Raw genomic sequence first — 16608 nt, 5'->3', positions numbered from 1 at the left:
GAATTATTATATCAAAGGGTATGCCCATTAAAAAAACACAAAAAACGTGCTGTTGTCCTACATTATGATTGCATAAGTTTACACAGCTGCACATTTCTTCATATGTTTGCTAACATGGACCCTTATGAAAAAAATGAAGATTCATTAATGATTTAATTTGTTTCCTTACTACTGAAGTTAAATAACTTTTCCTGTATTTGCTAGCCATATGAATTTCTTATTTTTCTGAGTGACCCATTCCTCTCTTTTGATCTTATTTAATATCGTGATATTTATTTCTTGCTTTTTCATAATTTTTCTTTTTTTAGAAATACAGACATATGTGATCCCCTATTTATCTATTGCAAATAATGACCCAGTTTTATACTTAAAGAATAAATTTATTTATATATTTCCCCTATTAAATATTTTGCATTTTTATGTTACCAATTCTCTTGGTTCTTGTGGAATTATTTTCAGCTTGATGTTATTTTTAGACAGGTCATCTCCACTCCAAGATCATATTAAAGTTTTCTCTTAGTAAATTATATTGTTTTGATGTTTCACACCAATGCAAAGAGTTGGTGGAGGGGTGATGTATGAGACCCCCGTGTGATGTTATGTATGTTTATTTTGTAGTTCACAATCTTACACTTATTGTTTATGTGTGTTCATGTAAGAATGATATGCTTGAATAAAAAGTTATATTGTTTTATTGCATATTGTTTTTATATGCATATACTTCACCCTGTATGTTTGCAGATGCTGATTCATGTTTAATTCCTGTGATACACTACAATAAAATCAATACAGTTTTGCAGGATGTTTTAATATTTAGTAAAGGACATACCTAAAAACAGCTTTTCAAGTTTGACTGAACATCACATATTACTTAAATTGGGATTACATTTACTTTGAATTCAATTTAATAAAAATTAATTTTTTACAGAATTGATTCTTCTATTCCAGTAGAACAAAGTTTTCTGTTTCCCCATATCTTCTTTCATGTCCCCCAGTAGAATTTTACTGTCTTCTCCAAATATGAACCTTTTGTTTTATATTCAATCAATCTTCCCATAATACTCTCTTATTGTTTCCAGTTATTTTCCTACTAATTAACTTCACTTTTTCAAGTAGGCGAAATATGGTATTCTTTAAGCAAGATTTTCCCCCCTCAAGTGTTTGGATTTTAGTGTGGCTACTTCTGTTTGCTTTTATTTCCATTTAGAATATTATTTTTTCTAAAGGATAATTTCATGTTTACTATATGAGTACCCTGAATTTCCTACTTTGCAGGACATGCCATCAGTTACAATCTGGAGTCAAGAGTTCATTTAGCAATCCCTACTCCTAGCCAGATGCAGTTGGTATGCCAAGCTTTGGGTTTGAGGATGGAATGGTCTCATCCCTTCAGGACCATTAAGCCGAGAACATTAACCAGGTATGAAAGGAGCTGATTTTTGAAACTTGAATAGAAATTAGCATTCAAAGCAAGGAGGTGTTTGGTTAAAGGGAGATGGTAGTGGTCTTTGATTTGCTAGAACATGTAAGTTCTTCTCGAGAAATATTTTTATTGTTTTTGAATACAGGGATAAATAAATTTATGATATATCTAAAATCTTCCCTAGAAAATATCTGCCAAATAAAGTAAAGGAGGGATGCCTAGGTTAATTCATAAATTTCCTGCCATGGGAGTATTCTATTTATTGCTGGTTTCCTCCCTTGACACAATAATTGTAATTTTTGCATGTATTATTAGACCATAAATCTTGGCTTTCTTGTTAGTTACTTAGTGTTCTGGGTCCTGGAGCACCCATACCACCATCCGCTGTGCTACAACCTCTGAGTTGAATGTGCAACTCCTGTTGCCATTTACATTGTTATAGGCAAAATTCATGGGGAGCATATGGTGCTCTTCTACCAAGCCTTTCATTTCATGCTATTACCAGAATGTCTAGAAATCTTGATTGGATGGGAAAGAGATTAGCTTTTTCCCTAGTGGAATAATTTCATTATGAGAGGTGTTGCATCCCTAAGCTAAATGTGGAAAGAATGATAGAAAGATTACAGATCAAGGGAAAAATATAGAAAGGCTTTACTATAAATTATGATATGACTTCAAAGAGTAGTGTCCCGTGTATTTGAATAGAGTTCTTAAAATTTAAGGAACTAGATTGTTCCAGTTTCAATTTTCTCTTTTCTCATTTGCATGAATTTTTGTACAAAAAGCACACCCTGCCATCTGGCAGATTTATAGACTAAAGAGCACTCTCAGGGCTTAGACTCTCCTTGTCTCTATGAGTTCACTGGAGGAACCTACTTAACCCCAACAGTGTCAACTCTGTCAGTAAAGTGGAGTGGAAAGAGCCAACCTCTATCCTGACTTAAGAACTATCAAGAAATGAGGTATCTCAAAGTCTGGCTTCTTATTAACGTCAAAATTACCTCTGTATTTTATAAACATGCTGAAAAACAAACCAACACATAACTATAAATTGAGCTTTTTAGTCTCTCTCTGTATTTATTCTTTTTACTTATTTATTTTATTTTTAAAGAAGCTTTAGATTACATAAATGCTGTAGCAGAAATACAGAGAATTTCCATATACCTCACCCCTTCCACACTTTCCCACATTAACAGCATCTCTCATTAGTATGGTATATTCATTACAATTGATGGACACTTACTGAAGCATTGCTACTAAGCATGGTCTACAGTTTATATTACCGCTTACACTTTGCCAGGCACAATTTTATAGATTTGACAAAATTTGTAATGGCCTGTATCTGCCATTGCAATTTCAGTGTTCCCCAAATGCCCCCAAGTAATACCTATTGTTCTCCTCTCCCTCCTTTCAGAACCTCTGGTGGCCACTGCCTTTATATCAATGATACAAGTTCTTCCATTGCTAGAAAAATAAGAAGTCTACGTTGGCCCATAGTTGAAATCCTCCTTATGTTTGTTCATTCCTTGATTTTGAGGATTTGGGGATGGTGAGGGAGCCTACTCTGCTTCTGACTGTGAGGCAGATGAATGGAAGCCTTGCTTGCAGTTGTAGATACTCTGGTTTTGGGGATGGGCATTGTTCATCATTATCCTTTTTTTATTGTCCTGGGTGAGTCCAATGAACTGAAGAATAGGTGTTGCAAACTGCTGGGTCTCAGGGCTCAACTAGCCTACGAACAGAGAGTTAAGTCTCTGGGACATACATTTATCAAGTATTGTCCTAGTTACAGGTTCAAATAAAAAGGGCACATATTTATTCTTAATATGTGTATTTTAAACTTTAATTTTGTCCAATGTATTTTTCTCTGGATACTATTGAAATGAGTTGAAATGATTTTTGCACTTGGTTTTAATATTATGTGAAAGAGCATAGATCCCTGTCTGTTTCACTCAGTGGGACTGGACCTAAAGTGGTATATATTGAGGCCTGGAGTGAAGAAAGAGTAGGATTGAGAAGGGAATGGTATAAAGTGATATCTTCCAAGCTGTCTTCAGTGCAAAAATAAGTAAAGAAAGGAAAAGGAAAGAAAATAAAAGATGAAGGAAGGAAAGAATGAAGGAAATCAGGAAAGATAGAAGGATAGAAAGAAAAAAGAAGAAAGGAAGGAAGGAAGGAAAGGAAGGTAAGAGGGAGAGAAGGAGGGAGGAAGGGAAAAAGGACAATAATCAAAGCATATTCATAAAACTAAAACCTTAAATTCAAAGGACTGTCTATTATTCTGCATATGCTCTTCCTATTTGTTTGAAACAAAATACATTTTGTTTTTGGAGTTCTTACTATTGGCAACCATAGTCAGGTTTTCCTTTTAAAATTTAATGTAAAATGGTGATGTACGAAAGGAAGGTGTCTGGGAAACACTGTGTTGGCCAAAGATCTTGAGATGTATAATCATCACAGTGAACTTGGATCCTAACCCCAGGAAGCCAGTGAGTGAAGCCTGAGGCAAGTCATTTTACTTCTCTGTTATTATTTTTCCCATGTGTGGAATATGGACTTTACACTAAACCCATTCAAAGTCTCATAACAACTTCAAAAATGTGGCTTACCCAATCCTTGTTATCAGTCATGATGAAGTATTTCCACTTACTGAAATAATGTATGCCATATAATTTCCTTATAAAGAACCTTTTCTGTCTTTGACCATGTACTGAAAAATAACGTCTATGTTAATACTTCACTATCAAAAAATAATGATAAATTTATAATCTCTTGATCACAGTGTGGGGTCAGTTACTAGCTTTTAATTAAGAAATTAGGCATTTTTTTAAACAATGTGCACAGATTTCAGAACCTTTATGACAGGGGTATAGTATCTTCTCTTTCTCAATTATCTCCTTCCTTCTCTTCATCTGCTCTTCAAGACTGTGTCATAATATAAACAGATATTCCATTTCAATCAAGATGTGGATGCATAGAGATCAGGAGATAAGTGATTGGGTTTGGAAATGCACTCTAGAACATCTGAAAACTGAAAGCCTTATAGTAATATAATGTTTTGACTTTGTTTCTCCTGAATAATTACTCACATTTAAGAATTAGGAAGGTGAACTTATGCTTATTATTTCTTTATGGTGTGTCATTGCCTGAAAAAATACTTTACATTCAGAATACCTTTTTTTCGAAGAAATTAATTATAAATTAGATGTTTACAACAACTATTGGGAAAATCAGCTTGCAAATTAAAATCATTTAACAAGAATTATTGGGAAATATATGTCAGAAAAAACTACAGGTCATTATAAAATAATAATGTCATTTTTTCCCTCAAAGTTGATATTTTGTCCATAATTAAGCAGAACCTTATTTCCCATTGTTATTTTTGCCATGGTACAAACTTAACAAATTTTCACATTAAAACATCTTCATTATACTTTTTACTCTAAGGAATAGTGATTTAAGGTAAAAACTTCATATTTGATAAATATATGTGTGTAGGTAGAAAGTATTTGATAAACATATATATGTGCACTCACATATTTAAGTTGTGATATATAATGTGGTTCAGTAGGCTATTGAGAACAAAATGAGGAGGGTCCTTAAGAAATGTAGGAAATAGAATGACTAAATAATTTCAGCAGTGAGTCTATAAGCATTAATGGTATTGTTGCCATAGTTATTTCACATCTTATTTTAGCTAAAAAATAAGGCTCAGGCCAAGTGAGACCTTTGTCCCACATCCATGCACACTGTGTATATTCTAAGTGGGCTAGTTTTGTTCTTATGGCATGGGAGCAGGTGGCATGAAGCTGTTTTGATGAGGTTATAAGGCTCCTCCCCTCTTTCCCTAAGCAGCAGCCTGAAGTACGTCAGCAGCAATTGTGTGCATGGCTCGGCCGTACAGGGAGGATAGAGGCAAAATTGATATCAAATAAGGGTATCAAACTGAGATCTGGATGTTCCATTTAAGTTGTTGATCATTTTCATTAGCCATGTCAGGAGTGAAATGCTTCTCACTTAAACCTCCTCTGTAGTAAGATCATAGATTTTAAATGGATTTATATTTCTCTTCTCCATAAAGCCTAAATTAGCGTTGTAGTGGATATAAGTGAAGGGATTTCTTTACCTCTTTCCTTTTTTTAAATTTACTGATCGGACCAGCGCAGTTAGATAAAAGAGAGAGGATCTGTTGCCTAGATGGGAGGCCTTTAATGAGGATGGGAACCCCCAGGGAGCCGAAATCCGAAGTAGAACGGTGCTGCTTTCGGGTGTCTTGTCATTTCTTCAGTTGCTTCTTCTCCTCCCCTTTTCCATTGGGCCTAGTGAGCAGGAACTATCCAAGGTGCTAGAATGCTGGCAGCTCTGCCGTTCAATGCAGACGGATTACAGAAACAGAGAAGAAAGATTACTGCTTATTTCGGAAGGTAGGTTCTTTGTTTCAGAATCCCTGATTAATCAGCAGCAGCATCAACAGACTAAGGCAGCTGGAGAGGAGAGAGTGAAGCAGGAAGGGAGGGAGTCAGGGGCAGGGAGGGGAGGAGGGAGGGAGGGGGGGGGAGAGAGAGAGAGAGAGAGAGAGAGAGAGAGAGAGAGAGAGAGAGAGAGAGAGAGAATGAGAGAGAGCAAGCGAGCTGGCTGTCACGGGGGAGGGACGATGCCACAAGCTAGGCTGCTCCAAACCTTCTGCATGTAAGTGGCAATGAACGAGAGCATCTTTTTGGCTGCACGGAGACATTTAGAAAGGATGTTTCTGATTTTTGGTTTCCATTTATTTTTGTCTTCACAGAATATAATCAAATGAAGTACCTTAGCCAGCCAGGGTGATTGCTTTGGGTCTTGTAATCATCTGTGTAACAAAGTGCATAAAAATCATTCCATTTCTTCCCTGCTGGACCTGGAAGGAGAGGGGCTGTGTGTTCATGCCCACCCGTTAGCTATGCCCTCTTTTCTCCAAATGTCGGTTTAAGGAAGCAAGCACCTGTCTTCTGCCACTGCATCTTCCTGGCAAACTTTAAAGGCCATTTTATCCAAAAGGAAAACATCAATAATGCTCTGATCTCTAGTGATGAAGAATTTGGGAGTGAACACTTCTCCCATCCAGATACGATGCACTTTAATTGAAGAAAAACTGAGCTGAACTACATGACTCTTTCTCATGGTGCTGGATTACTTCTGCAGAACTGCCCTGTGATCAACTGCAAGAGGGGGCTCTGACACACACAAGTCACCTTCTGATTATTGCACTTAGCTCTCCCTGGGGACTTAAATTTTGGTATGTATCTCTTTTTTTTTTTCAGATTCTTTAAGCATGCTAATTGAATCCCGCATTCAATAGATCAGGCAATCTGGTTATGAAGTGGGATGGATTTTAGCTAGGGATACTTAATGCTGAAGTTTGCATATCTTATTCAATGAAGCAGAAATAAAGCCACAGCAAAGGTATCTAAGGCTTTAAGTAACCTCAGGCTCGTTTGTGCCCTCTCACCCACTTAGCTGTATTACTACAGAAATGGTTAAACTAGATTTTCATTAGTAAGATAAGCAATGTTGAATTATTAAAAGCCTTGAAAATGTTTCCATGGTATTAATTGGCATTCACATTATGCATGCTAGCTATTTATCTGCTATTCCATACCATAAATATTTTACGTTTTCTTTAGCACATTTGTGTCAGTAGTGAGAGTTCAATTTCACCTTCTCAAAAAGGAAGGCTCACTAAAAAAAAAATACCAACCCCAAAACTACCAGACACACACCAAAGGTAAAACTGCTTCTACCTAGCTGATTGAATATAACCCTCCTTGAGAAACATTTTAATATCACTCAATAGCAGGAAGATTTGATTAGTCTCATCACGATTAATATTTTCTGTGGAACTCCAGGTGGATATGGTTTTCTTGGGGCACCCCTTTTATTTGGGGGGGATGTGGCATTTCTAATTTTTCCAACTACCAGCAGTATTTAAAATACAAGAAGTGTCAACATTCCATACATGGAAGAATTTGTTACATGATATAAAATTGTTCATTCTTATTAGGAAATCTAAAGTTGTTTTTGGCAACAAAGAATTGGATTTTTTCCTAAATATAGCCCAAAATAAGGGAATCCAATTAAACAGTTTACACAATGAAGTTTTGGTAATTTTAACCTTCAAGAATTTATAACCAAGTTCTGAGTACTAAAGAATGTGAAGCAAGAGTGAAAATTAATTCCTCTCCTAATTCTTCATATTTTAGACAATGCTACAATTCATTTCTGTACTGTCCAGCTAGTAAAAATTACACAAATTAGTATGAGAAAATGAAAGTCGCAATTGCTGAAATCATTTTTTTTTCCTGAGGAAGTGTAACATATGCTTGACACCTCAGGAAAGAAGGGGATTCTGTGAAGGGCATTGACAGTTTAGAAAATTAGGGAAACAGTTAGAGAAAAACATTACAACTTCACAAAAGATGGTAGAGGAGCCCAAGGACTTGAAGCATCTTAAAAGTTTAGAGGGTAAAGAAAGGTGATCATGCTAGAGACAAGAAGGTTGGCTATTGTCTTTTTTTTTTTTTAATAAATCATTGACACCCATTCCAATTAAATGATTACTATTGTAGCTCCAGTCAACAATTTATTAAACTGGCTTATCTACTTTGCAAATCATGCTTTGTAAGTGTCTGGAATCATATGACCAAAGACTCAAAAGAGTACCTCAGTCATTGGCATTTTGCTTGAATCCCTAGTTTAGTGAAAATGTGAAGTCTCTTTATACCGTGAACAAACATCTCATGACAGCCTGGAAGAAGGGGGAAGATATCTGAGTTATGATGCTACTACATCACTGTTGTCTATGCCCCTTCTTACCCATTTTTGGAAGGGAGGTAGTTTGCAGGGAAAACTCACTGCAAAGTAATCTTCTTTCTGAGGAAAAAAGCAATCAGTGTCTTTGTAGTCACTTCAGCAGTTCTCTTGGTTTTAACTTCAAAATTTCCCATTTTGGGCAGAACAGCTGCATTTTAATGACACTAAGAATGAGAAAATGAGTGTGACCATTTGTGGGGTTGGGAGTAGGGTTTCAAGCATAATCAAAGTGAAATTATAGGACTCATTTTTGACAGGTTTTAATATTTTATCAGAAAATAATTTTCACATGGTTTATGTGGTAGATGGGGTTATAAGCAGGGGGCCTATTCTGTTGCCTTGGACATGAAAACAGCATATTTTAAATATTAATTTGCATACATATTTTACATATGTATATGAACACTGATTATTTAAATATTTATATGTTCACGCATTCTGTATTTTCAAATGGGACTGAGTACATGCAAAATTATAAAATATCTTTATTTCCTGCTGGATTAAAAAAAACCTTGAGAAACTTTTGTTTGGTAGATTGATACTACTTGGCAAAATAAGATTCTCTATCTCAGAGTTGATACAATGATTGGAAAATGTGGGAGGGAAAATCAAATTTGAATAACTCAAACTGTAGTAATTTCCTCACAGCTTTGAAACAGGTGTAGTTTGAAAACATCATAAATAAATAAAGGGTGAGGATTTAAAAACTTGCTCATCTGCAAATAAAATGAATAAGATAAATGTGAAGTGAATACAAAATGTCTGAGATTTCTACCAGGAAATTAATTTCCTTGTATGTATTGTGTTCTGCTTAATACAAATAGTGTTATAATAATAGTGTGAAATAAATTTATTTTAGCTATAACATTATATTGTAGGGTTAACTGTAGCCTAAAATGTAAGAAGCTTCTTGTAGAACTTCAAGAATTGGAGATCTATTCTGTTCAAACCAGTGGTTTTTCTACCTCTACCACTCAGTAGATGTGTCAAGAATCCCTGTTAATGGAGTCATCACAACTTTATATATTGGAAAATTAAAGCTTCAGACAGAGACCTGCTCTATTTCAGAAATTTTACATCAACACTCTAAGAAGAGAAAAAAGAACCAGTGCCCATGAGGAATGGTGAACTAATTCACACAGATGATGCCTGTATACATAGAAAGAGCTCTGCTTTCAGTAAATGGTGGTAAACAGAGAAGCTCAGAAGTTTCTGGTCAACAGTCACTGTCCGCTTGCACTTGAGTGGGTCTTGATGGACATGGAGTAGTTGTTATCAAAATGCATGAAATTAAGCTAAAGGAGGAATTTGGTCTGAAATTCAAGAAAAAGGGTGATAAATTCTTAACCATATATGGGAAGTAAGCTGGCATGCCTAATATTTATCTGACCCACTTTCTGCATCTTGTCTTCAGCAGTAGCCTATAATTAATCAAAAGTCCTCTATGCCATGGGAGAAGCCAATCTTGACATCATTTGGTGCCACATTAACTGCTCTCTGGTAAATTTGAGGCCACATATAATTGACCTTAATTTACAAAGGGAATATTCTACGTAAATGAATGATCTTAATTAATTTTTTTGCATTCACTTATTTCTCAAAAGTGCTTCCAAAGTTTTGTGGGTTTTTTTTGTTTGAACACTAAAAGTCATACAGTTTTTCAACTTCTAGGATAACTTTGATGGAAATATAGAGAAAAAAGGAAATGGAATATTTTTGATGGAAATATAGTCATAGAAATATAGAGAAAAAAGGAAATGCATTTTTTAATATTTTCATTGATTCCATTTGCACTGACATATATATTTTTTATGTTCTGAAAATATATGTAATGGGTAGTTTTATTTAAGTGGAAAAAAATTGTAAAGAAATGGAATGTTACTTGCAGCTCATTAGTAAGAAGCAGTGGTGGTTTTATACAAAAGAAAAGAAGAAAATGGTTCATTCAATAAACAGTTAAATGCTTTATTTTAAATATGGTCTGACTCCCATCAGTTTGAACTGGTGCACCTTAGCTGGGTAGAATAAAATTTTGACTTGGAGGAAATGTCAAAATATTATACAAAGTAACCTTTGTGAAGGGTGTGGCTAAAAGGAAATAAATAGGAACCATCAGAGGATAAAATAAAATGAAGCTGAGCAATTAGCAATCCAATTATATTTAAGCCAATATCTCTAGCTTTTAATAGAATGGTAATGATTCTAAATACAGCAATCCAAAAATTAGACAAAAGGAGTCTCTTGAATGCCGAACACAGTTTTGAAGAAGAGGCTAACGTGAAGACATGGAGATATCCATGGATTATAAGGGGATTCTGATCTCAGTGGTTTTATATGCCTTCCCCAAGGAGTCCCTACCACATAACAGTAAAAATAAAAGAGATACCTGTAGAGAAGCACAATGACTGATGTTTAGAAAGACAAGCATTGAAAAAAAAAGTAAAAAACTCAGGACCAGTGATAAAATCCCAAATGCCAGTAGGGGCCAGGGGTTCCTGTAGATAAGCAAGGAGAGTGGGCTTGGAGTCAGACTTAACAGAGGGGGCTAGGGATGGATGGGAGAGCCCTGGAGAACTCAGGCAGTCAGTGGCTGCCAAGCAAAAGCAAGGCTTGATGTTAACCAGCTTAGTAATTTTTTCAAGAGAATCCAGAAATCTATATTTTTGAATGGACTCTCCAAAATTTTAAATGTTGACCACAAATTTCAAGGGGAAAAAATATAATTTTCCATTAAAAAAAGTATTTGCCTGGTAGATGAAGACTATGGATGCCAGTTTTCAACCTATGCTCTAGAAGGGCTAAACTGTCTAATTTGTTTGAGCAAAAATGGCTGTAGACACATAAAAGGAAAAAATGAAAGATTTGTGAGTAGGAAAGTAAAAGTTCCCCTTCAGTCCCCTCCACTGTGCTATAGTAAATATTCCATGCACCGTCTGGTAAGACAGACTCTCCTGCTTACTCTGATATACTTAGAGATGCCAACTAGATGAGAGAGGCCCATTCACCTCTTAACAACTAGGATCTTCTAAGATATTGACATTAGGAATCAGGTGTTTGAGATAAGTCTTGTGTACATGATAGTCATGTATAAAAGAAATGAACTTGACTTAATGCAGCCACCTTTTTTTGATGGTACAGAACATACCTTATTCAACATAAGCATAATGTATCTTAAGCATAAATATAAATTTTTGAAAGCTGAGCAAATTTATAATCACACTTGTCTATAGGTTTTGACTACATCAGAATGGTAGCTGCTTTAAGGTACGCACTTGATATAAGACTGCTATTCTTTAGTGAGATCCTGAATCCTATCAATCATAATTCAGTTGCCTGAGAAAAACACTGCCTGAGAAAAACACTTTAGAACCGAGTCTAAGTTGTGAGAAGTGTGAAGCTTCTTAGCCCATATATCCCAAAGCCCTTATGTTCTAGATGTGGGAAACAGAAAAGATCAATGGCTTGTCCACATGTATCTGCTTAGTGGGAAAATCTATTAACCACTTTCTTTGCCTAATAATTATGGCCACATTTATGGAACACCTATGAATTTTCTAACTGAATCCTCACAACAAAGTAAGGAGGTTAGTACTATTTCAATTTCCATTAAAAATTCTAGAAACTGAATCTTAAAGTCATAGATCTCTGAATCCTTATTTGGGATTTTTAGGTTATCTTGCTGGACTCCAAGGCTGTACCCTTCAGAATGCTTCCCCTGCATTGCAAACTACCATTTGCAGGAAGATGAGCATAATGCTTAAACACTGATAGGGTCCAAGTCCATTTTTGAAGACCTCTTATAATTTTTAAAAATGTTTCTTATGCACCCTCAAAAATCATAGCAATAAACCATGACAAAGTAGTGAAACCCACCTGAACCAGTGCCCTATTCACAAGAGGTTGGAATTGCTTATTTATTGTACACTTATACTGCTTGGCAAAAATCTAGAGGAATACAATTTACTTGAATATTCTGCCTTCACCAGTGCTTGGTACATAATATGGGCTAAGAAATTCTTGAATAAATGAGTGATTGTGGAATTAAATACTCTTCCAAAAGTAGATGGCATAAATAGATGAACAAACTTTCATTCAATTTTCATTACTCTGAAATTTTACTAATTTTATGATTGCTTCATCTAAATTATTTTCATATCAAAGTTTTAAACCTTATACAAAGCTCCGTAGTATAAATGTTTTATAATATTATTTCATATTTTCTTTGAAAAACATAGTTCAAAGTCCAGCTGATTTGAAAAGTCACTTAAGATGATAGTCAATTTTCAGAGGTAAATAATTAACCTTGTTAAGTGTTCGGAATATTAAACTCTGTAGAGAATCTCTGGTGTCACTTGGAGGAAAACTCAGGAGGAATTATACACCTTTGGGTAATGACTTACACTATTGGGAAATATACATTTTTGCTGGAGGGCAGAGTGGGAGCGATATCTTCCACCCCGAGGCATTACCTCCAGAATCCATGTAATACTGACTTTCCTTGCTTAACTGTGGAGGAATTAATTGCCACAAAGTTATGCAGGTCTATTTTTATCCAGGCCAACTGTGTGCTAAAAGCTGTGGGAAAAGTGAATTCTGATAATGGTCATGATTTAGTTTTCTGAGAATCATGCTTTTGTACTTTCCTCCCCAAACTGGAATCGTTTGTAGCATTAATTTCCTATTCTTACTCCTATTTCCTATTCCACAAAAAATAAGCATATAACCTGACGGGATGATATTAAAGTACAATTTAATTGGATGAGATAACTGGAATTAAAAGACATTCCATTTGCCAAGCCATTAAGACACAAAACCAAACAAAACTTAATAAATAAAACTTAACAAAAACTCATGAGTCAACAAATTACTCTTTTACCCTCTGGTTCAACAATTTCTCGGAGATTGGACAACAAATTCTTAAAATCAGTATAGGTTTCAAGTAACATATGGATTGACTGAAATCCTAATAAATTCTTATACAAAGTAAACTTTCCATAGCTGTGATCCAGGTTATGGAACATGATTATACCTGCAAAAAAAAAAAAAAAAAAATCAGAACTTCCATCCTGAGTTTTGTCATCGCAAAACTGAAAATCTGGGATGTCTACATTAAACAATTAGATTTATAGTTTCAAAATCTGAGCCTTTGAGGAACATTAAAGATGTAGGATAGGTTCAAAATCTGAGCCTTTGAGGAACATTAAAGATGTAGGATAACTTCTAACTTTTAAATGGATATTTTCCCCCTGTCAATTGATTTTGCTTTTGATTTTCTTCAATGACTCAGTTATACTGGTTTCCTATATTACAAGGAATATATATTTGAGGACAAGTCTTTTTAAGCTAGAAGGGTAAAATATTTTTCTTGTATGTAAATTATTTAGACTTTACTTATGTTTTTTGTTTATTAAAGCACAATTTCTATAACTTCTGGCTTGATAGATTCGGAGATCTCTATTTCAAGGCATACTGATTTTCATAGCCTTCCTTCTTATCCATCCACTCACCCATCCTTTATACTCATTGAACACTACTAATGCTGCCAGGCTTCTCCTATTTTAGTACGACTGCATTAGCTGACACTGATTGTGTGCTTACATTCACCAACTCTATGCTAAGTTCTTTTACCAGTCAGTACCTCCTGTAATCGTCACATCAGCATCATGTGGTCACTATTATTACTGTCATTTTAGAGGTGAGTCCCCTGAGTATTTGTTGAAAGTACCATTTTTGTTTTGTTTTGTTTGTCTTGATTTAATCTGCTTGGTAATACTTTCTGTGGCTCAGATTTTTGAACATAGCAATGACATGAAAGTTGTCACTGCTTCAATTACCAGACTATTCAGGATTTATGTGGTCCCTGTGATTTGAGATTTGAGTTAGAATATGAAACCATGCTAGAGCATGGTTCTGGAAAATAATGGAGAGTCATAAAAGGATTCTTTTTCAGACAAATTATATTAAAAACATGTATTTCCTTGATCACTGCTCTATTTTGCATGGATAATTCGGTTTCATGAATTTTAATTAAAAGGTTTAAGAAAACACATATAAGATACCCTTTCCAATCATTTTACTTGAAATTGAATAGGAGGGTCTTTATGGTGATTAGATATAAATGAAGCTTGGATCTGATACATCTTATTGGTACAGGGATAGATTTTGGAGAAACAAAATCATGACTATAATTACGTAAACAATATCTATCTTTAACACAATAATTGTAGTTTATTTAACCTTTCACTATAAATTTTGGCCTTTGTCCTGCTTATATTGTTACTTTGAGAAAGTATATGCCTAAGTAGCATTTACTCTCATTTAATATTTACTTCAAACACTCAGATTTTCCATATTTTTTTGTAAAACATTGTCTCCAAAGAGTTTCTACGAGAAGCATAAGAGACGGGGACTGATGTAATATTAGAGATAATAAACAGTGCCTTGTTTTGTCCCTACCATTGTTGAAGGTATAATGTATTTTCTTCCTGCAGGACGTGTTTCTTTCTACATGATTTCCTCCAGGATGATGAGTTCTAATCCAGAGGAGGACCCTTTGGACACGTTTCTCCAGTACATTGAGGATATGGGAATGAAGGCCTATGACGGCTTGGTTATACAGAATGCATCAGACATTGCTCGAGAGAATGATCGCTTGAGAAATGAAACAAACCTGGCCTATTTGAAAGAGAAGAATGAAAAACGCCGCAGACAAGAGGAAGCAATAAAACGGTAAATATCAATACAAGTTTCCTGAATTTTCCACATTTGAGGAAATCTGTGGGTGTGACAAAGGCTGTGATGTTGTCACCTGCTCAAGAAGGGGCTTGTTGAAAGGTTAGACGTGATGAGACAAAGTAAAAGCGGAACCTCAACTATAGCAAAGATGCAATCTATCCTGCTGACAGAATTCTCACCTTACTTAAAAGTTATTTACATTTGTGTTGTGCGTGTGGAGTTATGGAAGGGATGGGGAAATAATTCTGTTTCCCCTAACTAAAAGACCATACTGAAAAATCTTTTGGTAAAAGCACACAGCACACACAAACACTTTAATAGCCCAAGTTTGATGAAAATCCCCACCTTTCATGGCCTTTGTTTATATTTCTTACCTTATAATTGTGTTAATCTTCTTCCTAGATTATGACTAAAGCTCATCAATAATAAAAATTATGTGAATCTCTGAGGGCAGGTGGAACCTGCTGTGTAGAATTTTATGGCTATTTGATCTCTTATCTGGCACCAAATGTTCCCGGTTTGTCCAAATGAAATGATTTTATGCTATAAAAGCTACCAGCTACAGGCAAATAAATTCCAGATTGCAGCCTCCTAAATTGAAGATAAGTTTCCTAGAGCACTGAGACCAAAAGAAGGATAAACATCTTTTGATTTTTCAAAGCACTGCTATGGTGTTTTCAGTCTGTGTGTTTGAGTTATGTGCATGCTTGCATGTGTGTTACAATGGTATATGCATGTTGTGTTTGATGGAGTCCTATTTCTTCAATGGAGTCCATTTACTAAGTGCAAATACCCAGAATTCAGGAAAGTAATTCATATCAACTAGTTGGATTACTGAATAATAATGATTATGTTATATTGATGGTCAGTTGGTAGTCAAATCTGGCAATAGTAATTTTACTTTTGCTTACTCTCTGTGAACATCATAATATGACAGAAAAGAAAATACTCATTGAAGATGAACTATTCATTCATGTCAAGTAGCTAGGTTAGTGCACACTACTCCAAAATTTAATGCAAGTAACTTTGTATATTTATTTAAAAATTGATTTGTATAATTGGTAAACATTTTCACAATTGTATATGTTTGTCTTTAAAGTCAATTCATTTGTTTTTGGGGATTGTGTTATTTTTTATTTCTTCCCAGTTTTAATTGATATCACAGATACTTTGCCAGCGTATATTAAATAAATTTTCTTTAGACTAATTTTTTTGTGAAGTGGTTCCGATGGACTTTCCTATATACCCGAACATTTTATTTTACTTTTATGAGTCTGAATTTTATAAATATCACAGTAGAAAAGATGGCCTAAATGATTTCTAAAGTAATTTAAGTTCTAAAACCTAAAGTCTCTATTCTTGGCATTAAAACATTAAAATTCAACAATTCATTCTTTTCTATTAGCAAATAAAATGATTTGCTGAGTTTTAAAATTCAACAATTCATTCTTTTCTATTAGTAAATAAAATGATTTGCTAAGTCATTTGCTTAGATTTTACAAGCACCTGAAACATACTAACCAATATATGTGTTAGTCAGCCAAACGGGTGCCAATGCAAAGCACCAGAAATCAGTTGACTGTTATAAAGGGTATTTATTTGGA

The 16608-nt window shown here is 34.8% G+C and overlaps 1 protein-coding gene across 2 annotated transcripts in view; it reads left to right on the top strand.

Moving 5' to 3' along the window:
* Window positions 1-5289: 5289 nt before the first annotated feature.
* NYAP2 (neuronal tyrosine-phosphorylated phosphoinositide-3-kinase adaptor 2) overlaps window positions 5290-16608 on the top strand; it is a 281902-nt gene continuing 270583 nt past the window's right edge. The window contains exons 1-3 of one of the 2 annotated variants that reach the window (XM_058300020.1): window positions 5290-5847; window positions 6210-6695; window positions 14761-14998. In XM_058300020.1, coding sequence (XP_058156003.1) covers window positions 14778-14998 — 221 coding nt within the window. In that variant the 5' untranslated portion in view covers window positions 5290-5847; window positions 6210-6695; window positions 14761-14777. Of the gene's footprint in view, window positions 5848-6011; window positions 6113-6209; window positions 6696-14760; window positions 14999-16608 lie in introns of those variants that run through there. The other variant, XM_058300021.1, reaches the window with a different exon arrangement.

Source organism: Dasypus novemcinctus, chromosome 7 (assembly GCF_030445035.2).
Source record: "Dasypus novemcinctus isolate mDasNov1 chromosome 7, mDasNov1.1.hap2, whole genome shotgun sequence".
Taxonomy (NCBI): Eukaryota; Metazoa; Chordata; class Mammalia; order Cingulata; family Dasypodidae; genus Dasypus; species Dasypus novemcinctus.
This window is presented reverse-complemented; position numbering and strand designations above follow the sequence as displayed.